Source organism: Prunus avium, chromosome 6 (genome assembly GCF_965620075.1).
Source record: "Prunus avium chromosome 6, drPruAviu1.hap1.1, whole genome shotgun sequence".
Taxonomy (NCBI): Eukaryota; Viridiplantae; Streptophyta; class Magnoliopsida; order Rosales; family Rosaceae; genus Prunus; species Prunus avium.
This window is the reverse complement of record NC_142289.1, coordinates 27,095,723-27,122,436: the sequence shown is the minus strand read 5'-3', so window position 1 is coordinate 27,122,436 and position 26,714 is coordinate 27,095,723. Positions and strand designations below refer to the sequence as shown.

Genomic DNA, 26,714 nt, shown 5'->3' with positions numbered 1-26,714 from the left:
TATATATTAAATTACAAAACCACCCGAAGAATAAGCAGAGGAAGAAGAAGATGAAGAAGAAGCAAAAGAAGAAGAGGAACGGATGGGACTAGGAGTGGTGAATGAGAAGAGCTTGGGAATAAAGAGAACATAGGGAAAAGTGGGCAGGAAGGACAGAGTGTAAGAAGGATTTGTTTGAGATTTCACGCTCTGGGAGAAACGTTCCTCTCACTTGACGAAGTTGTTTTCAAAACGGGTAATTGCAACTCGATTGTAGCATAACGAGTTCAGCCCTTGGATTGATTTGATAGCTATAAAGTGAACCCCTTATAACTTACCACTTATAACTTTCCACTCATTATAGTCTGACCATTCTTTAAGTTCCAAAGGATTAGTTTGTTCTTAGGTCTTTGGGCTTTGGGCTTTGAGACCCATTTAACCAAAAGAATGAAAGAACAGCAAAATGGGCAGACTTCAACTGAAATAAATATATCCTCTATAATAGTCATCGAATGTTTGCATTTTCTGTACATATATCACCGAAATTTACATTGCATATATACTGAATACAACTCCGCGGAGCACCACAAATCGACAAAGATAGCACTACAAAAACGCTATAGAAAGATATAATAGCCCTATACGAAATTGTGTCAGTTGACGTTATAAAAACCCGAACTCTACCATAGCGTTTTTGACGTGCTATCGTAGACCCTTTTCCAGAGCGTTTTTCCAAAGCTGTGTTTGCATTTTCAATAGCATTCCATTAATGTTATCAGATTTTATATAGCCGGGTGGGCAAGAAAACTCTTATAGCTATAAGGAAAGATCATACAAATCATATCTCCAAGGATATAAAATGAACGCCCAAATATACTCTGACATAATTCAGGGGCAGGATCTTTGGAAAGCACCAATATATTTAGCCCAACATTATTTGATTCTTGAGTAGAATGCCTTGCTTAATTAACAAAAATATGGAATTGCAGAAATTGTGAAGCATAGGAAAAAGCTAGCAGATCGAATATTCTTCATCCTTCAGCCGTAAAATACAAAATATATGGAATGTGAACAAAACAGTGCTTTTCTTGCTCTTTTGGCAGCCAAGCAAAGAGGGCTATGTGTTAACTAGCTACCAGCGGGGCTTATGGCCCCTACTGCGGCACTGACTTGGGATGAACGGTTAGCAGCAAAAGGTGAATAATGCTTCGAGGAGTCCTGATGGCCCCTACTGCGGCACTGACCATGTTGCCAAGCATGGTTTGTGTCAGGTGTGAAGCCATTTCTAGACGGCTGGAAAACATTGTTTGCTGACTGAACTCTTCCATTAGGCCTCCAGCCCTGGCTTGATGACGACTTCGATATTTTCAAATCCCTAAGGGTTCGTATTTGATCTCCTGAACCAGAACCAGCAACTCTCCACTTTTCATGACAAAAAGGTGTCTCATGAAGAGAGGCTTTTTTGTATGCTACTGCACCGTTCGCTGAATATGAGCTAGATGACATTACTCTTTCACAAGGTATTCTTCCTGGAGCATGAAATCGGTCTCCAAAATCAGGACTTACAATTGATTTCCCTCTACCACAACCCCATCCAGTGCCAGAAAATTTGTGTATCATATTCGGAGAGCTAGAAGTGAATCTAGCATTGTTCCGGAAGCCTCGATTTCCCATATTATCTGGTTTTCTAAACCTTTCCTGAACAAGCTGACTGCTGCATTGCATTTAGTTCTTGAACAACGAGTTTAAAGAGAAATTCGTAGATATAGATGTGAATAACAAATGGAAGACAGAGCAAGAAGCCAAAGAACCTGGAGCTGGGTGTGCTTCCCTGATATTCGTGCCATAGTTTTGTCTCCATAAGATCGTCTTCAGTGATTGTCTGCAAATGTGGATGGAAAATGTTACAAATTGGGCTTAATTATAACATGCCACTGAATTTCTCTTATGCTAGTTGAAGGACAGTATATTAGGGAGTGAGGACATTTAACTATTGAACTCGAAAATGCATCCCAACAATGTAGTTAGAATACCAAAAACTCATTAAGCCAGTGCTAGCAAGGAACTAATCATATCCGCAGTGGCAGAGCAGGTAAACCATCACATTAAACAGATACGAAAACAAACATATATGCACGAGACCATTCAAGCTCACGAAAATAATTGCAAATTCTGAAAGTTCGGATACCTTGACAGGAAACTCTACACCAGCAAGTAAACGAGGCGTATGTGGACCATCGTTTGGAAGCTCATATCGCACACATCTGTAACATAATCAAATTCATAAAACTTATCCTTCAGGACAGCAAAACATTTACAAGATCAAAATTAACGACTCGTTAGTTTAGTTACTCACAAGACAGTCTTCTCGAAGTTTATGGTCTCCTCCTTTAACACTGGAAGCATTCTCATGAAGACGGAAAAAACCACTAATTCCAGAACTGAAAGGGGGCAGAGAACTTATCAATAAACATTAACATTGAGAAAATACTGCAAAAGCGGTCCATGAAAGAAAAAGAAAAAGGAAAATTAACAAAGACAAGACTTCAGAAAGATAATTGACCTACCACAAACTGTTGTCAATCTTGATGGGGCAGTTTTCCTTTGTAAACTGTGCGACAATCTGTGATGCCATATTGTGTGTGCTTAGCACAAATAATTGATCAACTTTCTCTTTATTCCTGTCTCTGTCTTCCCCCTACACATATTGTAACACAAACTGGTAAGACAATTTAAATATAAGAATGGAAAAACATCTCATATCTTTAAGAAATTAAAATATATAAAAAAGTTTCATACCACCAACTCCTTCTCTAACTTTCTCGTTTCAGATAGAAGCCGTTCTTCTTCTATAAAAGGAAGTTTGCAAATGCCCTTTTGGAGATGATAAAGTCAAAAACAATTTTAAAAGGTAAAAGAGAGAACAATCACTAGATGTCAACGAAAATGCAATACCAATGAATAACTACCAGAAATCATATAAGGAAAGAAGAGAAGACAAACCTGCCATGTAAAGCGTTTCCCATCCATATCAATTTCAAAATCTATAGATGAAACAGAGCTTGCAATTAATTTCTATCAGATCCCATGGACTAACATAACTGATATTACAAACGTGTACTTACCAGAAGGGTAAAAGTCAATAATGGTAGAACTCTCATCTGTCATAAATGTCTGATAAACTTTCGGAAGTGCATGAGCACTACAAAGGAGAACATTTGTATTATTTTCTTGGAGAACTTGGTAAGACCAAACTTACAAAACAAAGAAACATAGTTACCTTCTGGGTGGTAACACAGCCATGAGAGAGTATCGATAGGTAAGAATGGGGAACCTTTTTCAAACTTAGGTTTCACCTGACCAAGGCCCTTTAAGTCGGAAGCAAATGGAGCATAATGGAAAGGATAAAACCTGATAGGATATTACAGTGAATGTAATGTAACACTACTTTTCACACCAATATCAAGTAAATAACTGAAGTCCATATTACATATGTCTTACCATGTCCATGATGGGGGACCAGAAAAATAGTACAAGAGAACCGAGAGCAGTCCTTCAGTGTAGTATTTAACCTAAAGTAAATCAGCAATTGAAATTTGCAAATAAGGGGAAATCTAAAATTAAATAAATAAAATATCTGTTAAATACACAAGTAGAAAATGTATTACCAAAAAACCCTATTGGAATAACACAAGATCGCATCTAATTTTGTGTTGGTTTTGCAAACAATCAACCAAACAATTTATCAAAACTCAGTAAGATGGATAGTTTTGGTGCAGCCTTTGGCCCTCCATTTTACAAAGAAAAAAGTGCAGCTTCTGTAAGAAACAAAAAAGAAAAACATCATGGGGACTAAAGAAGTATAAGATAAAATTTATGAAAGCCACACGTACTACTTCCTTTCTTTTGCTTTCAATATCCCCTGGCCCTTCTGCAGAAAATTTGTATTTGTAATATCTTTCCTTGTAGCCTGCAGCAGCATATCGTACCTGTGGAGCAAAGCATGTAAAAATATTTGTTTATATGCTTGGATGTAAACGTTTCACAAGGTATTATGAGAAAGAATATTGAAACTTCAAGAAGGAATGCATCATACTTTGTCCGTCCCTAAATCACCATTCTTAAACAGATCAGATTTCCTTCTGATGCTATCTTTCAATTTCTGCTTAAACTCCTTTGTATTTTCTATTATCTGCAAAAATACAATATAAATGACACCGAAAGCCCTTCAGCAGGTCACAAAGTACATAGTAAAACTACTTTATTCCATATATATGTGTGTAATCAAGCAAAATAACCTGCAGGTACTCCCTCCCCCACTCCCCAAAACAAAAAAGAAAAGTAACAAGGGAGTGTTTGATCAATTCAAAGCACATAAGTCAAGACAAAGGAAAACTAAATTCATTTCCATGAAGAATAATGATTGATAAGATGACTCCGATGAGTTGCTAGAAGAACTTAAAGTATAAGCCTATCTTGAAATTCTTCTAGAAACTCGGAGTCATCTTATGAATCATTATTCATCATGGAATACAAAAGAAAACACACACAAAAAACAGCGTACTTGAGAATGCATATTTTCAAACGTCCCAAGTGACAGAGCTTGGGATTCTTCTCCATTAGGCAATGCACAAGTACTGCTTGAATCAGTAGTTGAACTTCCAGCATCAATTTCTTCCTCTAGCTGGCAACCAATGAATTCAGCATTTGTTTCATAATGGGAAAAATAGACAAATACACGCAATATTGTCAGTGATGAATGATACTTGAGCAACAAGCGCTTACAGAATCTTTATTAAGGCAAACACGTCTGAGTTTACACTCACGTAGTTCTGATCTTTTCTTGAAAATTTTATCTTCATAAGCACCAACAAGAAGAATAAATTTCTCAACCCTGGATAGTTTGATGTATCCTGATTTCTTGTCATTGACCTGCTTTTGAGCATAAAAGAAGTGGCATGGTCATGATCTTATCTACATTTATATTTTTCAGGGTGAAGAAATGTAACTGGAACAAGGCTAATCATGTTATACCTGGAGCATATCAACCATATAACCACCGAGATTTTTGAATTCCTTCTTATACACAGTCGTCAGCAAGTCAATTGCACCCTGGAAATAAGTAGTTAACATAAATAATTAGTTTCGAGCTTCATACATTGTATTCCCATCACTACATACCAATGAAGTTTAGCATAGAACCTCATGAATTTCCAAAGATGGCATGTGGGGCAGAAAAACATTTCCAGCAAAAAAACACATAAATATAAAATCATCAATTATACGCTCAAGAACAAACTTGAAATTCGCAGGAGGATCATTGATTTGCATATCAAGCTCCAAATATTCCCTCAAAATCCAAACATGCAGAAGCTGAAATTTTGAAGGAAAAATAGAGGTGAGACAACAGAGCAATATTCAAACTACAGGTGATAGATAAGAGGACTATTTCAAATACCTGATAGGGCTTTTTTACAATGGATGCTTTTCTGTTGTCTGACTTTACAGAAGACGAAGTCATTTCTCGAACAGATTGACAGTTTGCATGTTGCTGCTCCTGGTTTAGAACATCCTGTATCCAGAAATTGAAGTACTTAAAATTTCATCAGTTATCAGAACCTACAACCCGGATTCGTATTAAGGAAAAATTCTATAACCCGGATTTTCGTTCCTAGTGCATTATCTAGGCAGACCTCACTCAATTGGGGCATTGATTATTGGAAACCTTAAAAGCCAATGTGGCCAAGAAACTTCTATATGAAATTGGGAAAATGCAAAGGACTTGTAAATTTAACCTCTCTCAATATGGAAAAATGAACTTCATGTGTCGCCAAAGCCAACATTATCAAATCTGCGTCCTGCATGCCAATAATTCACCAGAATGTCAGAATTCAATTGTGTGTGTGTGCATGCCAATAATTCACCAGAATGTCAGAATTCAATTGTGTGTGTGTGTGTGTTGGGGGGGGGGGGGGGGAGTTTATGAAATTTAATCTTTAAACAGAAACATGTTCATTCCATATATTTCTTTTCCTTCTTTCAGATTTTCCAACTATATATTATTGCAGAAAAATTTAATATGGAAAACAAAAATTTACAAAAAATATTAAATAGTTGTGTTCAGCACATAATCATTCATACCAATCCATACAAGCAATGGCGGGTGTTTGGATCATATGAAGGAAAATTACGCTGCTGGCGTATGAAAGACATTATGTTGTGTTCCCCTTCTCCAGGAACATTGGCATCAGAAAGAATCACCTAAATCCATAATCATGAAGTTAAAACAAAAAAGAGATGAGAGAAAATAAAAAATGATGGATCATATGTTCGTCAGGTTGAAATTAGAGTGGCATAAATGGAGCAGACCTTGATGTCCCTCCAGCCTGAATCATTGCTCAAACGTAAATTAATATAGCTGCGGAGAGCATTCAACAATTTGTACATAAAATCAGTTCCAGGGGTGATTATATTTGAATCGGAGACTTCGTTTTCCTTTTTTGGTAACACTTGTTTGCCTTCCAATTCAAACTGTCTTCTCAGCTTCTCTTCTTCAGCATCCTATACAGTTGATACCAATATTTTGGGGCATAAATTTACGTATTTGTATAAACTAATTTAAGCGGGTATAAGAAAGTTTGTGTGATTCAGAAGCATAATATATTAATTAAAAGCTTAAAACCCACAGCTAATTCCTTGTCCTTGGCAGACTTGAAACGCCTGGCACGTTGTTGATTCATTTTAGCCCTTGGAGCAACTCCATCTACAAGAAATCATCATGTTTATATCCTTATATAAACTACTTCAAGTTCAGAGTATACATAACGATACGCATATCAACCAAAGTAAAGAGATGATCAAGAAAAAGCAAACATCTTACGTAAGTATTACAACATAGGAAAAAAAAAAAAAAAAAAGAGTAAAATTTTGTCACCTATGGCCATGTATAAAAGCTTCCTTGGTCGAACAACGTTGAAAAGTGTATCAATATATTCAAAAATATTGATGAACACCTCTTCAAATCTAGTTTGGTTGCACCTGAATAAATACAGTAGAAATTAAAATATATAACTAAGGATAAATTAAAGAAAATTTGAAAATTCTTATAGTTTGTGAAGAGAATATATAGGAATTAATAAGTTCATACTCCATCTTCATCTGATTCCGGGTGAAAGCGGGGATGGATAATCCCATTCATGTCAAGATAAAGGTTATCAAACTCCATGCCATTTGGGTTTGGTGAACTTGTGGACTCATCTCTCTGGTCGGCCCACCACTTTGGGATACTTGTTGCCCAGCCAACGGAAGAAAGAAGGCACCCCCATCTCTCTCTCTCTCTCTCTCTGTTGGAACTTTACTTGCTTCATTCATGCAAGAAGAGAGAGAGTATATGAATCAATTATACTTTGTATTGCGCGAATATTAAAAGGGAAAAATTTCACTCCTTAAAATTGAGGATGAGTCCTCTTTAAAACAAATGAGGTTTTGACCAATGTTTTCAAAGGCGAGGCGTATAGGCGAGGCGTAAGCCTTGAAGCGTTGAGCCGTAAGCCTTTTAAACATTAATTTATTTTAATAAGAAAAATTTATGAATAATACAGTACAACTAAATTGTACAACTAATTTTTTTTTGAACCATAACAATCTTTTAAATATAATTAAATATAAGTACTAATTATCATTCAAAACATAATAATCAATCCCAAAACATAAAATATGTATGTCAAATTTCTACTATATCACATAAACGAATAAGATAACTAATATATTTTTCAAAAAATTGAAAAAAAATTATACGGAACTTCAAATTATAGTTGCGAAGAATTAGATAGAGAAAAATAAAATACTCACTTGCAGTTGAGAGATGAAGAGAATTCTTCAAATTAATGGAGATTATTTGGTAAAGGTAGAAATTAGGGTTGTACTATATATATATAATTTCATGTGTTAATATATTAATTTAGAAAAAAATAAAGGGTAAGTAGAGACCGGCTGGAAATAGAAAAGGCAGGAACATTGATTGTATAAAGGAAAGCAACAAGTGGGGACAAAAAAAAAAGGGAAGCGAAAAAAAAAAACAAAAAGAAACATGCGTGTGTTTTTTTATTATTTCAAAACACTTCGTTTTGTTAGAAAAAACCTAAAAAAAAAGGGTCGTCTTCCTCGCTGCTATGGAGCCGCACCCAATTTGCAGAATGGTGAAAATTTCTTCCGTTTCAGAGTCTCAGCTCTCCTGCGCCTTGCTCCGCCTCGCTCCGCCTTGCAACGCCTCCTCATGCCTTCCCTGCGCTAAACGTGCAACTCGCGAAATAGGCGACCGCCTCGCTCTGACGCACGCGAAAGCATACCTTTGAAAACACTGGTTTTGACACTCGTCAAAATTTTTAACTTTTGAATTCCTTTCATTTTTCTTTTAAAATTTCACAAGTATCATAATTTTATTTATTCTAAAAAAGATCCCCTCCTTAAATTTACGAAATATTTTTGCTCACCACTTTAATCCAAGGTATATCTTCATTACCCTTCTTAATACTTGACACATATCTATATGTATAATTGTTAATGTATGAATTTTGAGTATTTCTTTTGGCTTCCCTTGACAATTTTGTAATAGGATTTTTATTGTTTTTATCAAGCTCAAGTTTAGATTAAGAACAGCTTCTCTAGGTGTTCTTAACTATCAACTATCCTATGGAGGTTCAAGAAAATTGACAAAGGTAAATTTTGCATTGCATTACATTGCATTTTCCAACTTCTGAAGATTATGACTAGTCAACCTCTGCCTCAGTAGGAATTCCAGCTCACTGTTCCAGCTGGATCCTACCCATATGTTTTTGTCTTATTCTGCAAAATTCCCAGCTGTCATTGGACGATTCTAACCTAGGAATTTGGGTGTAAAAAGAAACCAATTATTCTTTTGGTAGCCGTCACTTTTGTAGGCAAGTTTTGGAAAGTTTCTTTGGAAACTTTTGCTTCTTCCTCAAGAGCCATCTTCATATTTTTCATCTTTGAGTTTTCCAAATTGTTTCTTTTTGAAAACTGCATTTGAAAAATAAAAATCTGCATCTAGCTAATTAAAACACTCTCTCATTTATATCTAGGTCAGATTCAAGATTGATTTCTTCAAGAGTATGGTTTCTTGAAGAAATTGGTCATTCTCCTTTGAATCCAAATTTTGGTTTCGGTTTGAGTTGGAGCTTGCAAGCTAGTGCCATGGGATGAACGAGCTGAAGAAGGAGCTGCCATTGCCATGAAGAACTGAGCTTCAAGCTTTGCTAAGTTGGAGAAGAAGATTGCACAAAGGAGGTATAGCTCATCTTCCTAAATAGATCTAGGTTTTGCTTGAGCTTGCTTGTATTCCTTTGTAAGAATCTTTTTCTACTTAGTGGATTGCCTGGTCGGTTGATGACCTCCATTTTTTCCCAATGGTGGGTTTCTGGGTGAACAAAATCTGGTTTGCATATCTGTAATTTTTCTGGGTTTGTGTTCTTGGTGGTTGACTAGTCATCATTATCTGCTGTTTGGTATTTACTTGATTATAATGTTTTCACACACTTCCACCATAGTTGTTGCTAGCACAGGGGATGCCTAGATTGATGGGTCCTTCTGAGTGCCTAGGTTGTCACTAGTATTTTTCTAGGGTTGCAGGTACATTGTGGCATGCTCTATGTGGATTCTTGATTGTGGTTGTTCATGACTAGCAGTTGACTAGTCATAAGTGTTTTGGTCAAGGACTAAAGTGTGTGAAGCTTGTTGTGGTTGTGTTTGTGTCATTTAATTTACCCCTCGTCACCTAAGTGCCAATTTCAATAATCATAGTTAACTTTTTACTTTGTATTTATGGAACTATAGTTATGCTTATAAACACACGTCAAGTATTAAAAAGAATAATGAGAATACCCCTTGGATTAAAGTGGTGAGTAAATATGCTCTCTTAATTAAGGAGTCCAGCTATGGAGGAATGGAAAAAGACTTCGCTTTTACTCTGATTATCTTTGCTTTTTTAAAGAGCCAAAATAATCGTAATAAAGCCTAATCATGTTTATATGTTCAGATAGACAGGTAAAAAATAATAAATTGTTATTAACTAGACTCTGTAGAAATTAAACTCATTAAGAAATATCTCTAGGAAATATCGACTGTCATGATTTGCACGAGTTCCCAATGGGCATAGGACCATTGATTTGATTATGGCTTATCACTCATTATTATGTGTGGTCCCGAGGATGTTATCATGTTGTTAGGGGGGAAAAAACAAATTACAGAGAAGTGATAGCATTTTTACACATTACTTTAATTAAAGATGTATACTAATCGTCTTTCTCAATACTTGACATAAGGAGTAGAGTCAATAAAGGACTAGTGTGGTCCTAAGGCCTAAATCGTCTTTTATTTATTGTATTATAATATTATGTATGATGTATAATATTTAACATATTTGATTAGTTTTAGGAGATATTTATCCTAAAATAAATAATAATATTAGGTATTTTTTGTCTACAACCATAAAACTTCTTGTAGGGGCCTTTTTCTCCTGGCAGCAAGTGGGCTGGGCTGCTGTGAAGAGCAATCTGATCCAAGTGTCCCCTTTGTGTCTGAGTTCGAAAATTAAGCCCCAAAGATGTCTCGAAAGGGTGATGACGTCTTAGGAAACTCTTTGGTTACCTTCACTAATGAAAACAACAACAAATTACAAATAAATCTTTTAGCTTTGCATGAGAAGATTATGGCATAGGAGCAAAATTATCATGGGTTTAGCACTTGAGGAGAGAGAGCTGTGAGTTCCTATGAGAGACAGAGGTTCTAAGGGAAAGAGAAAGTGATTCTAAGGAGGTTTGATGAAGGGGGAGAAGGATGGTGAAGAATTGTGGGTAATCTTAGCAGTTTCCGGCAGCTTGACGGTGACTCTGTCAAAGCTATGCCAATCTGCCAGAACAAGGGAAATAAGGGAAATGGGCAAGGATAGCACGAAAATTACTGAGTTTGCATGTGAGAGAGGAAGCTTGCTCTCTAAAGGTTGTGGGTTGTGTTGTGTTGGGTAGAAGAGGCCCTATTTATAGTTGCTGAGGTTTGTTCTTCTCCAAGAAACCCTAATGGTTTCTTTCCAATCTAGCTAAGCTTTCCTCTCCCTTTTTCTCCTCTTTCTTGACTTACTTCATGGTGGAAAAGTCAGCTCTGCCCAATCCCACAAAATCAGAGATTTTTGGGAGCTCAATGCTTCTTCCCGCGGCTGCTTCAGAGGGGAGCTTCCATTTTCACCCATCTTCTTTCTCTTCTTTCTTCCTCTTTCCATGGCCAAATCTGATGAAGGAAAGAAAATGGGTATGCCTACTGGTTCGAAAAGTGGCATCCTTCCCTGCGCGCCAATATCCCTTGGTCTTTTGAATACCTTTGCTGGAAATTTGTTCCCCCATCACGTGCTGAAGCTTCTAGCGGTTCTGCATACATGGACACCTTTGCTCCTTTTCGTAGCTTTTGTTTTCACCCAAGTGCTGAGGCTCCTGGTGACTTTTATGCTAATTGTATGGGCTTATTGAGACAACAATATGACTTGTCAAATAAATGGGCTAAGCTTATCAAGTGTTGGGCCATCTTGGTTGTAGTAATGGGCTATCTTTTTGGTTGGGATATTTTAATTGGGGCAATGGGCTATTTTTCTCTTTTGTGCTTACCCGCGTTTGGGCCTAAGAAATGGGCTTGAGTCCCGAGGCCCCCAAGCGACCCGAGACTTCCATTTCTCGACCCATTGATGGGCCCCATGACAACTCGTTACCATCCATACCACAACCCACTCAAGCAAGCCCCGGGCATTTGAGTGGCTTGGGCCCACTTAAGCTTGTAGTGCTATTGGGTGCGAAATAATAGTTTCTCGCTTGGCATGGCATGTCGCTTGGCATGGCATATCGCTTGATAGGATAATTGGTATGGATTTGCAGAGCTAAATACATCTTTATGATTTTAATCTCAATTTCTAGCGTGACATATTTTTATTTGGCATGGCGTGCAGGGTGTGGCTTATGCATGGTAGACTTTCGTGTGCTCCAAATCGGGTCATTTTTCCCAATAATATATTGTTTTGGGCTAGGAATTTATTCGGGCCCAACCATGGATTTTTTGGGCCTCAACACTTCTTAATCCCTTTTTAACTTCTCTCTTTTACTTTCTAGGTTAGTTTGTGATATTTACACTAAAAACTCCTACATTTTGAACCTTTCTCTCTCTTTATCTTTTGTTTAAGTTAAACTTCATGAATTTTTATTTCTCTCTCTTTTGTCATGTTTGAGTTGGGTACCTTAATATTAGATTTTATGAACCCCTTTTGTATTTCTTCTCTATGTTGGAATATAAATAGAAAAATGCTAGGCTTATCACATTTTTCACACCACATTCATACCACGTCTCTAATGGAGGTGGGCCCCATTGTATTGGTGGGCTCCACCTCTATTAGAGAGGTGGTATGAATGTGGTATGAAAAATGTGGTAAGCCTAGCATTACCCATATAAATAAGGAGTTCTTCTAAATCCAAAATCTCTAGCCGTCATTGGATTTAGTACATACCTTTTTTGCTGTAGATTTGGATCCATTGACTTTTATTAATTTGTTCTTGTGTCAATTTTACCCTTTGAGTTAAATAAAAAAAGAATATTAATTGAAAATCCAAATTAATGTATCGATTCTTTCCTTCTAAATGGATTTCATATTTTAAATTTTGAATCCTTCTATTGCCGCCATGACACATCTGTACCCAAAAAAAAAAAAGTTTCGTCAAGTAAAATACTTTAACAATTAACTATTGCAATATTTGCCTAACATATAGATAAAATACAATTTAAGTCATGAAAGTAATGACCCACATATTTTATCTTACAATGAAAATTAAGGCCCATAGGCAAGCACCAACATAAAACTGTACCTATCCATAAGGTTGATTTGTGAGGTTTCAAGCATAAGAACAAATAAAAAAAGTTCATATAAAACAATGAAAGTAGAAGTATTATTGATGATGTCTTACCAACAAATATTTACCCGATTACTAGGTAAATATGAGATAATATACCTAATTATTAGGTAAATATAAGATAATGTACCTAATTACTAGGTAAATATAAGATAATATACCTAAATATTAGGCAAATATAAGATATTGTACCTCATTATTAAGTAAATCTATATATATAAAGCAAAAGGCAGAGAATGGTGAAACATTCAAAATACCAGAAAATGCCCTTGGTTAATGCAAACATTAAGAATTGAAATTATTAATTAAATGAAGATAATATGGTAAATTCACACTTTTTCATATTTAAAAAAATTAAAATTAAAAAAATATATCAGATAATGGCTTATTTTTATGGAACACAACTACCCATTATCTTTTTAATTCTAAAATAATTTTTAATTTTTTTTAAAAAAAGCCTCTCGCAGGCGCGGAAGCGCGTGCGGAGAGGCTAGTATAAGATAATATACCTAATTATTAGATAAATATAAGATAATATACTCAAATACTAGGTAAATAAAGACAGATCACAAACAACCAACATACATGGAATTGTAGGATATGGTGTAAGAAACTATGAGCCATTCAACCCACTCAACCTTATCGCTTTTTGCCGATCGAATAGAAGCCCCGAACTATAAGTCATTCAACCCAAAAGAATTACAACCTTGAAGACCCAATATGAATCTGAAAACGCACGCAAGAAACTATGCAAAATATTTTTTTTTTGTTTTTTTTGTTTGTTTTTTTTGTTTTCGTTTACCTTGTTGTAGCGATTTGTAAGCAAATCACAGCTTTGCATACCTCACCTTGCAAATTATAAGCAGCCTGATAAATACCCAGTTAGAAAATCAACCAAACAAGGATTTTGGTTTCGAATGAAACTCACGATGCTGATTATAGAAGAGTCATAGGGTATGTGACTTCTTGGAAAAGTTGGAGGGCTTAAAGGGAAAAGAATTTGGCTCCACTGACTTGTTGGTGAAAGTTGCAGAGATTGTGGCTGAGAGATAGTCGGAATTGGTTTAGGGTAGACAATATCATAATTATTATCATAAAAATTAATTTCTTACCTTATTTAATTTTTAGGGGCATGATGGGAATAACCAAGTAATTTTAAAATGAAAAAAATAATATGTAAATATCAAAAAATCAAAAAAGTAATGTAATCATACGTAGCACAAAAGTCAAAGGACTTGTATCAACAACAACAATTACAATGATGGCATCCAAATTTTGTTTTCGATTTTGGACTTATACAGAATTTTTTATATAAATTATTAATTTTTGAGTCTATAATAATGTAGATGATGAGATTAGTATTTAAGCATTATAAAATATGAAATTATGGACAATTATGATTGTAACGAATGGATATATTATTAATCAATATAAAATGATGTTATGAAGTAGGCCAAAAGGAGTAGTTTAGTGTCATATTAATTTAACCTGTTCTTAACAAATTTGTGAAGGGCCTTTTCTAATTTGAAATCCTGGCTCCGCCACTACTTGACACGTGTTTGTATGCATAATCATGATTATATAAATTAATATTAAGAACAATGATGAACATACACCTTTGTTTAAAGTGGTGAGCAAAAAAATTTTCCAAAAAAACAACAAGCAACTTGCTTCGCAATGACATGAAGTTAAGACAGAAGAAAAACAAAATAAATATAAATGAAAAAAAACAAAGGACACTTGGGTAAGCCAAAAGCAAGGCACATTCCACAAGAAACCAAATTAAGGAAGACTAAAATTGAAAAATGCATTTCTTCACTGGGACTTGCAAGAAGAAGCGTATATGGAACCGCCACCAGGGACCTCTATGACACTCGGTCCCAACACCGTTTGCAAGCTGAGAAAATCATTATATGGGCAAAAGCAGTCACCACGAGCCTGGTTTGGAAGATTCACCGATTCCATGAAAGCGCTTTGGGTACACTCAGAGCAACTCATATCACACTTTATTCTTAAAGCGTCGTGGTGACAAACTTACGGCTCTTATCATCTATGTTGATGATATGGTGGTTACCGATAATGACAATGAAGAAATGAAGAATCTGCAAAAGCTCCTTGCTAGTGAATTTGAGATGAAGGAATTTGGTGAGTTACAATATTTTCTTGGCATAGAAGTTGCTAGATCAAAACATGGCATATTTCTATCCCAACGAAAATATGTTTTAGATTTGTTAACAGAAACTGGAATGCTTTATTGCAAGCCAGCTGACACACCTATTGAATAGAACCACAAGTTAGGGATGTATCCAGATCAAGTACCCACTGACAAAGAAAGGTATCAAAGGTTGGTTGGGTGACTGATCTATCTATCACACACACGCCCCGACATAGCTTATGTTGTGAGGATGGTGAGTCAGTTTATTCATCAACCAAGTGAGGTGCACATGAATGGAGTAACACGGATTATGAGGTACTTGAAGGCTGCCCCTGCAAAAGGGTTGACGTTCTCCAAACATACACATGTGGACCTAGAAGGATACACAGATGCTGATTGGGCAGGATCCATCACAGATAGACGTTCTACTTCTGGATATTTTACATTTGTGGGGGGCAACTTAGTCACTTGGAGAAGTAAGAAGCAAAGAGTTGTGGCTAGATCAAGTGCTGAAGCAGAATTTAAGGGAATGGCTCAAGGAGTGTGTGAATTGCTCTGGTTACGGAGATTAATGAAGGATCTGGGAGTTAAACCATTAAAAGCTACAAACTTGTACTGTGACAATAAAGCTGCTATCGAGATAGCACATAACCCAGTACAACACGACCGTACCAAACATGTGGAAGTTCACCGGCACTTCATCAAAGAGAAACTAGAAAATGTTATAATTAAGTTTCCGTTTGTAAACTCGGAAAACCAACTTGCCGACATTCTGACAAAGGCCGTATCAAGTAAGGTTTTTTATGACTCACTTGACAAGTTGGGCATGCGTTGTAAGATCCCACATCGACCAACGAAGAGGGGGTTGATGTGCCTTACATGTACATGCCCGCATCCATCTAGCACGAGGCCTTTTGGGAACTTACTGGCTTCGGAGTCATGGAAACTCTGAAGTTAAGCGAGTTGGGGGCCAGAGCAATCCCAGGATGGGTGATCCACTGGGAAGTTGCTCGTGAGCTCCTAGAAACAAAATCGTGAGGGCAGAGAGGGGGGCCCAAAGCGGAAAATATCGTGCTACGGCGGAGCCGGTCCCGGGATGTGACATGAGTGATATCTTTGCACCAACTTGAGGGGGAGTGTTAGTCAAGACATATAGACAACTTCCCTAAAACAAGGAAAAGCTTGTCTACCACCTAGAAACACATTTCCATGTCTTAGGGAAACACAAATCCTGGAAACTCTCCATGGTTTGTGATCTTGTTTGTAACTAATAATTAGCTGTGTACAATTGTATATATCTCTCCAAGTTAGTAATTCAATTGGCAGATTTGCATTCTCTGCAAAACCTCTCATATTACACATTCTCAACTCTCTCAATTACACTATCTTTGGCAGATAATATATTATCTAGGTGAGTGTGGATCCCTCTACCCTGTAAATAGACCAGTTTATGATATAAATATGTGGTTAAATTTTCTTTGGCATTTCGCTTGACACCGTAGTCATTTTATTGATCGATGTCTTCACTACTGTTGCAGAAATAGTTATGTAATCGGTGAATACTGGCAACAATGACCTTGATGATACCCTTATACTTGTGCTCTATGCAATCGGTTACCTTGGTAAGAGAATACTTGTGTTTATCTTACGGAAACATTATTATTTAGATTTAAAGGCACAATAAAAATTTATGCTGTTATGAGAACAAAACACTTGCAAGGTTGAGATGGTTTGGAGAGGAGTATATTATTATTATTATAGTAAATTATTATCGACCATGCAGCACTATACGTAGCAGCCAAATTTACATTTGGTTTTCCCTTTGTAACTGCACTGCTAATATATAAATGGCGAAGGAGGCACTTGTCAATGTATGGCAATATAGAAGACTTTCTTCGGAGTAATAACAATCTCATGCCAATAAGGTACTCTTACTCGGACATCAAAAAGATGTACCCATTGGATAATAGCATTGTATCTTTGACTGCAGTAAGAGGAACCATGGGATACATTGCTCCAGAGCTATTCTATAAAAACATTGGAGGTATTTCGTACAAAGCCGATGTGTATAGTTTTGGAATGTTATTGATGGAAATGACTGGTAGAAGGAAGAACCTGGATGTGGGTATAGAACAATCAAGCCAATTTAGCCAAATCTACTTTCCGACACGGGTTTCTGATTAGTTGAGGGCAGGAAAGGACATAGAAATAGGAGATGATGCAACATATGAGGAAAAGGAGATCGTAAAGAAGATGATGATGGTCGGATTGTGGTGCATACAAATGAAGCCCAGTGAATGCCCTTCAATGAATAAAGTAGTGGAGATGCTCGAAGGAGACATTGAGAACCTTCAAATGCCTCCAAGGCCTTCCTTATATCCACAACAAATTCCTGCAGGTGAAGTTGGTGGGTACAGTCCAAGTCCCTGTGCATCAAGTGCTTCAGAATATGAAAGATTACTTTGATTGCGGATGCAAATGAAGTGAATTAATATTAGTCAAGATGTGGATCTATGTAAGGGAAAGTTTACTCTGTATTTGATCATAGCACAAATATGTTTACATATTGTAATTTATTTAAGCAAATAATTAGCCTCTGCCTTTGGTTATTGTTTCAGAAAATACCTGCCAAAAATGCAATGACTTCAACTTTGATGACAATTTGAACTTAGGTTTTTAGATTTTGAAAATGTGTCTTAGTATAAGAATCCAAATATAGGGTAAGATCCTTCTAACAATAATAAGAATGAAAATAAGAACTGTGGAAAATATATAAGGTGTGTTGAGACCAAAGCAAAGGCAAATAGACTGAGAGGAAAGTTTGTATCAGCGGCAACTGCGGAAGCAGGCAGCTCTAAAGTTTGTACCCTGCCCCTTCATGACATTTATACATGCTTCCCCTATCCTCTGTTTTCTTCTTAAACCTTGTTAAGTTTCAGTTTTGTATATAAATTTGTCTCTACCTTTTTTATAATGGCTCAAGTGAAAGACGGCATCAATAATATATAGCGAACTTCGGCCTTTCTTTTCTATGCTTCAAGCAACGGTTCGAAATTAAACAAGACCCTATACGTCAAATAATCTTACCATTTGAATTAGAATCTAGTTCTACCGACAATGACTAACCATGTTGTAAGAGTTTACAGACTTGGATTGATAATGGCCTGTAGGTTTTAAGTTTGAGCTTAATGGAGTGAGCAATTTGGGCTAAAAGATTGAGTAGTGTAAACTACATGAGTGAAACCCCATGTGGGCAGACTTGGGCCAAAGTGATAAAACCCAGAGCCATTAACCCAAATTAGCCCACAAAAATGCCTAAATCCTAATTAACCTCTCTCTCTCTCTCTCTCTCTCTCTCTCTCTCTCTCTCTCTCTCTCTCTTCAATATATTTATTCGTCTAGCATTTTTCCCTTGAAATTTGAATTTTTTTTTTTTTTGGGTCTAAACCATGAGGTGGTTCTGGATGGGCCCCAACTATGGGTGGCACCTTTAAGCCTTAACCACAACCCAGACTAATCCTCACTCACACCGGGTCGGCCCGTAAGGGGTAAAGTGTTGGCCAAAGTGGTGACTCCGTACGAGAGCAGGGATCGAACCCCTGACCTCTCTTAAGGAATGAGAGTGCCGACGCACTCACACCAACCACCTTAGTTAAATTTGAACTTTTCAATGCAATTGAATGGGGTATCTTTTACTCCAAGCTACATAAAAAGGCCAAAAGTTATTTTTAACCAAATTATTAGAGCATTAAAATTTCACATTTTCTCATAACACTTCTTCTTCCTGATTTAATAAGGGAAAAACAAACTTTTTTTGCCACAAATATTTTCTCTTCTAAAATATTTTTTATCAATACATGCATATGTTCTGGCGTAAGACTTTGATTTTCAATTTAATATTTTTAAGATGTCCACATAAAACGTCGTAACTATAGTACATGTATGAATTTTAAAAGATATATAGACATACACGTCAACACAATGCATATGCAAAACAAACAAAAAAACGATAAACAAATGAATTGTACATGTATGAATTTTGACGTGCAAGCAAGAGTATGTACAAAGTGGCATATTTTAATTTTGCGTCTAGAATCTTGGAAAACTCAGCCCATGTGTTTTAAGTAACTTACGATAGTCAAAGTCTGTTAGCTTAAATAAAAGACCAACCACCATTGAAACCCTCATTAGTCTTTTCTTACTTTTTTTAATTTATCATATAATTTAAATAAAAGACAAAAAGTAACATGTAGTATCATTAAATATATGTGGGACACAAATTGCTTCCATGAAGTCCAAATAATCACACCCCCTAAGTCTCTGCTCAAACTCTTCCCCTAAGTTGGTTGACTTTGGATTCTTAGACTAGAGACTTAAAATACATGGTCAAGTCCTTCATTATATATTATATGCCCACAAACCTTTTGGAAATTTCCTTAGTATTTTGCACCTTTTAGTTTAGTTTATTCCCTTGAAGGGAAATTTCCTTGGGGTATCTCAGCATGTGGACATCGATAAATATAGACAAAGTATCTCAGCACGTGGACATCTATAACAATACGTCCAATGAATATTATTCAGCAGTTTTGAAAACAATACGTCCAATGAATAGACATTGAATTTAACAATAAAAAAAAGCTATGAGCAAAGAGGTGGCTTTAATTTGTCCCTTCAACAGATAATTAACCTTGTTTTTGTTTGTAACCAAACCAAACCAAACCCCTCAAATTTTGACACAACAACAGGGTTAAAGAGTGTGGGATAAGATTTGAAAATATGCTTCATCTTTCATCAAACACTCTAAACATTGATTCTAACCACAATAACACGGGTAAAACGATGATATCACTAATGAATTTTCTATATCAATTTATATGAAGGAAATTGCATTTATTTGATTGACGAATTCATCGTTCTCTATTAGAATCTATTATTTTAGTGTGTTGTATTTAACAAGAAATCGATGCCGTGTGTGAAAAGAAAAACAGTAATTAGCTTGACAAAGCTAAATTTTCGCAAGTAAATGTTTATTGTCTTAAAACATTGCCCTGTTTATTGAAGTCTTCTGCACCTTTTAGTTTAGTGTATTCCCTTAAAACAATTAATAGACTAGTTTATTGTCCCGTTGATGGGAGTCGATCACCAAGAATTATTTATTTGGATATCTAAACTACATGACCAGTCTAGTACTAAAGGGCTAAGTATCTATTTGGGTTTACTTCACAATGTCATCACATGATTCGAGGTTAGAAGGATGACCTAAAAAATTAACGTGTCAGATAATGAGATGACATTGTGAAATGGACCCATATTTGTATTGTAATAACTTAGTAAGAGATTAGAGCTTGAGCGCTCCAGATCTATAAACTTAAGAATAATTAATTAGAGAGATTCACCCGAAATAATGACAATAGGGTTAAAATACTAAAATATTACACTTAGGTGTTGGGAAAAAAAAAATAACACTATTGCAAGGAACTTGCAGCTTTATTGTTTACTTCTACCCCTCAAGACCATCCTCCATCGTTGGGTGTATTAACAAAGATAAATACTAGTCTAAAACAATTCTATTCACTTTGGTTTGCAGATGAATGAAATAGCAAAAAAAACATCATGTTAATTAATTATAACATATACAGCAAGTTTTGATGAATTATTACTATCTAATACTTCACATTGTTCGACCAAAAAAAAAAACTTCACATTGAAATTTATTGAAACTGAAATCAGTTTCTTAATTATACTATCTGCTTAACACGACAATACTATAACAATCTTAGTATAATAACACTTGATGACTCATCTCATAAGTGAGTGGTATAATCCATTAGAGGTCTGTTCATTAATTCTCCTTCAACTCGAAGTGCTGGCAAAAGGATTAGGAGGCATGGCTAGATTATTAGCTTCTCTTTCCAACATTTGAACTACAACTTTCATTGAAGGACGATCTATTGGATGCCATTGGATGCACCATAGACCCACAATTGCAAGTTTCCTAGCAATTGTTACATCTCCTTCATCATCACCGATATGGATTCGTAGGTCGTTGCCTTGCTCTAAAAGGTTATAGATCCATTCTGGGAAGTAGACTTGGCTAGTGGAGTCCTCCATGACTTTAAAGTTTTTTCTGCCTCCAACCATTTCAAGCAATAATATTCCAAAACTATAGACATCCGACTTATAGGAGACATTGCCGAAGTTCCTTGAGAAGATTTCGGGTGCAATGTAGCCCATGGTCCCCCTGGCTGTAGTCATTGATATTGCACTTTGATCCTTAGCACAAAACTTGGCTAAACCGAAATCAGAAACTTTTGGAGTGAAATCTTGGTCTAGCAATACATTATGTGGTTTGATATCGAAGTGCAGGATTCGTTGGTCGCATCCTTGGTGAAGATATTCAATTCCTTTAGCTATTCCTAGAGCGATATCTTGCAATTTATTCCAACCAAGGAATGAATTCTTATTATCTGCTGATGATAAGAAATTTTGCAAAGAACCATTTGGTAAGTATTCGTAAACAAGAGCACGAATAAATCCGTCGGCACAAATTCCAACCAAGCGAACCACATTGACATGGTGGATTTGACACATTGTCCCCACTTCGTTTATGAAATCTTCCCCATTTTCATTTGAATTGTTGAGGATTTTCACAGCAACAAGTAACTCTGAGGAAAGCTTTCCTTTGAACACTGTTCCGTAGGCACCTTGACCCAACTTTTCCTTGAATTGACTTGTTATCCTCTTAATATCAACATAGGAATATCTACTTGGCTTCATCACTCTGTATTCATCCAAAAATCTTTCAATTCTAAGCCGATTTTCTTTTTCCTTTTGGTTTGAGTTGTAGACATAGTAGATTGTCGTCCCCGTCGCTATTAGAACTAAACAGAGTGCGGAAATACCTGCAAATATTTTCTCTTTGTGTCAAACGTGATTTAAAGCATTTTTAGCCATTTTAAACTCTCTTCCAAACATACCCTTGATTAACTTCCTCCCCATTATATTCATAAAAGAAAGAAAAAGGAAGCAAAAAAAAAAGATGAAATGAAGGCCTGCAGATATAGCTCACCTAATATCTTCAGATTTGGCCTTCTATGATTACGACCTGTAAAAGTTGTTCATGAAATAAGGGCCGGTTTTCAAATAAATGAAATCCAAAATTATATTCTTCAAATTCTCATAAGCGATTATGTTGGAAAGTAAAGTTGGAGTGTAATACCTTTGCTATGCTCACATGATGGTATGGACCAATGCAGCGTCATTGAATTTGAATCTTCAGGGTAATGTGATATATAGTCATGCACCTTGATACAAGACACTAGGGGCATTGATCCGAAGTCACACCCATCATCAATGACAGCGTAAGTATGGTTACCAGAATTGTTGCCATGGCAAGGGCTCAATCTCGCCAGACAACCATATCGGATGGAAGAATATTCATCTCTTACTGTTGACGGTGGACAACTGAATAAGACTGCGCGGCCTACTAATGCAAAGGGAGAAGAACCATTACTGTAAAACAACTCCCTTGGCAAGCAACCATAATAAGGAATTCCTCTAATTGCATGAGATGTGTAGTTAATCTCTTCAACAATGAACTTAGTTGATGCCACATCGAGCAAAGTCGCGTTGTATTCATCGCAAGAAAGATCAAAGCCCCGGAAGCCACAATGGATTGGCTGCCCCGGAAGTCGAAATGGGCATCGGATGGCTGGGCCGTCCGGGTGACATCTTGTTTCTCCGCAATCTTCGTGGCCTACTCCACCATTGACTCCTATTCCTATTACTACTACCACGGCCAACCACCATAAGAAATTCATGATGAGAACCCTTTCTAAGCAAATAAATCGAATTGCATGCAGATGATATAAACTCAGGGGTCAGTAATTCAAGATGATATGGGCCCCACTCCATCTAGATGTTTGAGTCAATGGCGGGCGGGTCATGACTCATGACTCATGCAACCCCTCTTATTTTTTATTATCTGATTATCTCTTTAAAGGTTTAGATTATAAATAATTCGGTATTAGTTATCTTATGACAGAATTTTGGTGCAATCCACACACTTATTGTTAGTAATCCAAGTCCTTTGACTTTTGTACCACATAGGATTAGTTATCTTTTTTTAATTTCTGACATTTATATTTTATATTTTATATATTTTTATTTATGTTGTGGTTCCAAATTTGCCCCTAAGTATAAATCAGGTAAGAAGTGTTTTCATGATTTTATTTGGCCATTACAAGGCACCCTTTTTGTAAAATTGAACCTGCTATATCTAAGAGTCCCTTTAAATTAACTGTACTAAATTGAAAATCTCTTTCTTCTGCTCTGACATCATGTCTAGAGGAAGTCTCCTATCTGCTGCTTACAGAGCCCTCCTCCTTCATCATCTTCTTCTTCTTCTTCTTCTTCTTCTTCTTGTTCCTTCCTCTTGTTCCCAAACAGTTTCCAATAATATTACAGCTAATAAAGCTCATGATAACTCTGATTGTACCCGTTCTTGTGGAAATATTAACATAAGCTCTCCATTCCGATTGAAAGGAGACTCTAAACACTGCGGCAACAAAAGCTTCGAGCTATCTTGTGAGGCCAAGGGAAATGGTACTACTCATCATGCAGTGCTATACTTTTTATCAGGAAAGTATTATGTACAAGCAATCAATTACAATAACTTCTCAATCCGACTTGTGGATGCTGGTGTTCACAAGATCAAGGACAACTACTTCTCCCACCCACTCTACTCCTTGACCCCCTTCAACTTTTCTGATTATAGTCTTCCTTTTTATGTATCTTTCCGATTATCAATAATGTCTATAATCTTCCTGAGCTGTGAAAATCCAATGAATCCTTCCGATCTCATTGTTGAAACAGCTCCATGCATCAACTATTCTTCTTCCAATTCTTCTTTCTCCAATTTAACAACATATTCTTATTTCATAAAATCCAATGCATCAGTGGGCCCATTTTCAGTCAATTTGGGGGATTCCTGCAAAATAACACTAATGGTTATGGTGTCCCCTTCAATTGAGGAGCACATGACGTCTTGCAAAGGAATATATAATGAAATAGCGCATGGCTTTAAACTCTCATGGTTTAGTCATGCATGTATAGGAAAGTGCAGATCATGGGAATCTTGCGAGCTGAACAGCACCGGCAATGGAATTCAATGCTCACCCATGGAAAGAGAAGGTTAGACAATTGCCAAACCTTTAAATTATAAATTATATATGAAAGAATGCTTATTTACTGTAATGTCCTCTGAAATTCAAAGGCACCCACTTTGATGACTATGATAGCATGTTGAACTGTAATTTCCAACAGTTACTAAGCTAATGTCAGTTTTCTTTTCAATGTAGCACCCTGGTCTAACATTGGTACTGTCTTCTTTATGCTAATGTTACTGTCTTCTTTCGCAATGTAGTAGTAGTACAACATTGGTACGACAAGGTCATGATGTCCATAATCAAGAAGATAGGCGAGTGGATCCCTCAACTCTGTAAATAGACGTTTACTTTTCTTTGGCCTTTTCGCTTGACTAACCACCTTTGTCATTCCATTGATCGATTCATTTCTCTACTTCTGTTGCAGGACCCGGGCTTCACTTTATGTATAATCTCCTCCACTTTGATGGGCCTTTCCCTATGTACTGGTCCAGCTCATACCTTGGCCAGCTTCTGGGATGTGCAGTCGCTTCCCTAGGTAAGAGAATACTCGTGTGGATCACTGGAACATTAATATTCTTATTTTGATGGAGATGGATATGCAAAGGAGTATATTATTATTATTATCATTATTATACTTGGTGTTCATTAATTCCATTTTTGTGAACCATGCAGCAATATACGTGGCAGCCAAATTTTCATTGGGTTTTCCCTTTGTAACTACACTGGTAATATATAAATGGCGAAGGAGGCACTTGTCAATGTATGACAATATAGAAGACTTTCTACGGAGTAATAATAATCTCATGCCAATAAGGTACTCTTACTCCGACATCAAAAAGATGACCAGAGGTTTCAAGAACAAATTGGGGGAAGGAGGCTATGGCTCTGTATACAAGGCAAAGCTCCGTAGTGGTCGCCTTGTAGCCATCAAGATGTTGGGTAAGTCCGAAACTAATGGGCAAGACTTCATTAATGAAGTTGGTACCATTGGAAGGATTCGCCATGTTAACGTGGTGCGACTTATTGGCTTCTGTGTTGATGGTTCAAAACGTGCTCTAGTATATGATTTCATGCCTAATGGGTCTCTTGAGAAATACATTTTTTCTCAACAAGGAGTTGTCTCCTTAAGTTGCCAGAAAATATTTGAAATCGCACTTGGAATAGCTCGTGGTATTGAATATCTCCATCAAGGTTGCAACATGCAAATTTTGCACTTCGACATTAAGCCTCACAACATTCTTCTAGACGAGAACTTTATTCCCAAGGTCTCTGATTTTGGGTTAGCAAAGCTGTACCCATTGGATAATAGCATTGTATCTTTGACTGCAGCAAGAGGAACCATGGGATACATTGCTCCAGAACTGTTCTACAAAAACATTGGAGGTGTTTCGTACAAAGCTGATGTGTATAGTTTCGGAATGCTATTGATGGAAATGGCCGGTAGAAGGAAAAACCTGCATGCGGGTATAGAACAATCAAGCCAATTTAGCCAAATCTACTTTCCGACATGGGTTTCTGATCAGTTGAAGGCAGGAAAGGACATAGAAATAGGAGATGATGCAACAGATGAGGAAAAGAAGATCATAAAGAAGATGATGATGGTGGCTTTATGGTGCATACAAATGAAGCCTATCGAACGCCCTTCAATGAATAAAGTAGTGGAGATGCTTGAAGGAGAAATTGAGAGCCTCCAAATGCCTCCAAGGCCTTTCTTATACCCACAACAAATTCCTGCAGATGAAGTTGGTGTGGACAATCGAAGTCCTTGTGCATCAAGTGCTTCAGAATCTGAAGAGATTACTTTGATTGCGGATGACAAATGAAGTGAATTAATATTAGTCACGATGTGGATCTATGTAAGGGAAAGTTAGCAGCTCTACTCTGTATTTGATCATAGAACAAATATATTTACATGTTGTAATATATTTAAGCAAATAATCAGCCTCTGCCTTGGGTTATTGTTTGAGAAACTGCCTGCCAGAAATGCAATGACTTGAACTTTGATGACAATTAGGTTTACACAAATGAATTGGCCAAGAGAAACAATTCATTTGTATATGGATATGTTATCGAGTGGGCTTATTATGCTTGAATCAAGGGTTCAAAATTAAACAAGACCCTATACGTCAAATAATCTCCATATCCGAATTAGAATCCAGTTTTACCGACAATGACTAAACCATATGTAAGAGTTTACAGACCCAGAGCAAAGCTAAAGACTTGGACTTGGACCAAAGTGAAACTCAAACTCAAACTCAAAAACCTTAGTGCAAATCCCTAAACTCCTTAATTTCTAGGGCTGAAATCTGATGCAACTCTGATGTGGAAATCCCTAACCTCCTTAATTTTTGTGAACTAGAGCTTAATGGAGTCAGCAATTTGGGCTAAAAGATTGAAAAGTGCAAACTACACGACTGAACCACAGACAGGAACGAAGAAAAAGCAATTTAGCCT

At 36.5% G+C, this 26,714-nt stretch overlaps 1 protein-coding gene and 2 pseudogenes across 2 annotated transcripts; 1 reads left to right on the top strand and 2 right to left on the bottom strand.

Annotated features, from left to right (window-relative positions):
- Nucleotides 1–955: 955 nt before the first annotated feature.
- On the bottom strand, nt 956–7,304 carry LOC110765239 (5'-3' exoribonuclease 3-like; annotated as a pseudogene).
- Nucleotides 7,305–20,775: 13,471 nt separating this feature from the next.
- On the bottom strand, nt 20,776–22,913 carry LOC110750042 (rust resistance kinase Lr10 pseudogene; annotated as a pseudogene). Its single transcript, XR_015836481.1, has 3 exons — nt 22,313–22,913; nt 22,163–22,198; nt 20,776–21,995 (listed from the first exon to the last, which is right to left on the bottom strand). The product of XR_015836481.1 is annotated as a rust resistance kinase Lr10 pseudogene (transcript).
- A 482-nt stretch (nt 22,914–23,395) lies between these two features.
- On the top strand, nt 23,396–26,297 carry LOC110762026 (uncharacterized). The gene is made up of 5 exons (XM_088255049.1): nt 23,396–24,285; nt 24,453–24,470; nt 24,524–24,571; nt 24,685–24,795; nt 24,933–26,297. Exons 1-5 carry the CDS (start codon nt 23,433–23,435, stop codon nt 26,081–26,083), a joined length of 2,181 nt encoding a protein of 726 aa, XP_088111175.1. The 5' UTR covers nt 23,396–23,432; the 3' UTR covers nt 26,084–26,297.
- Nucleotides 26,298–26,714: the final 417 nt, after the last annotated feature.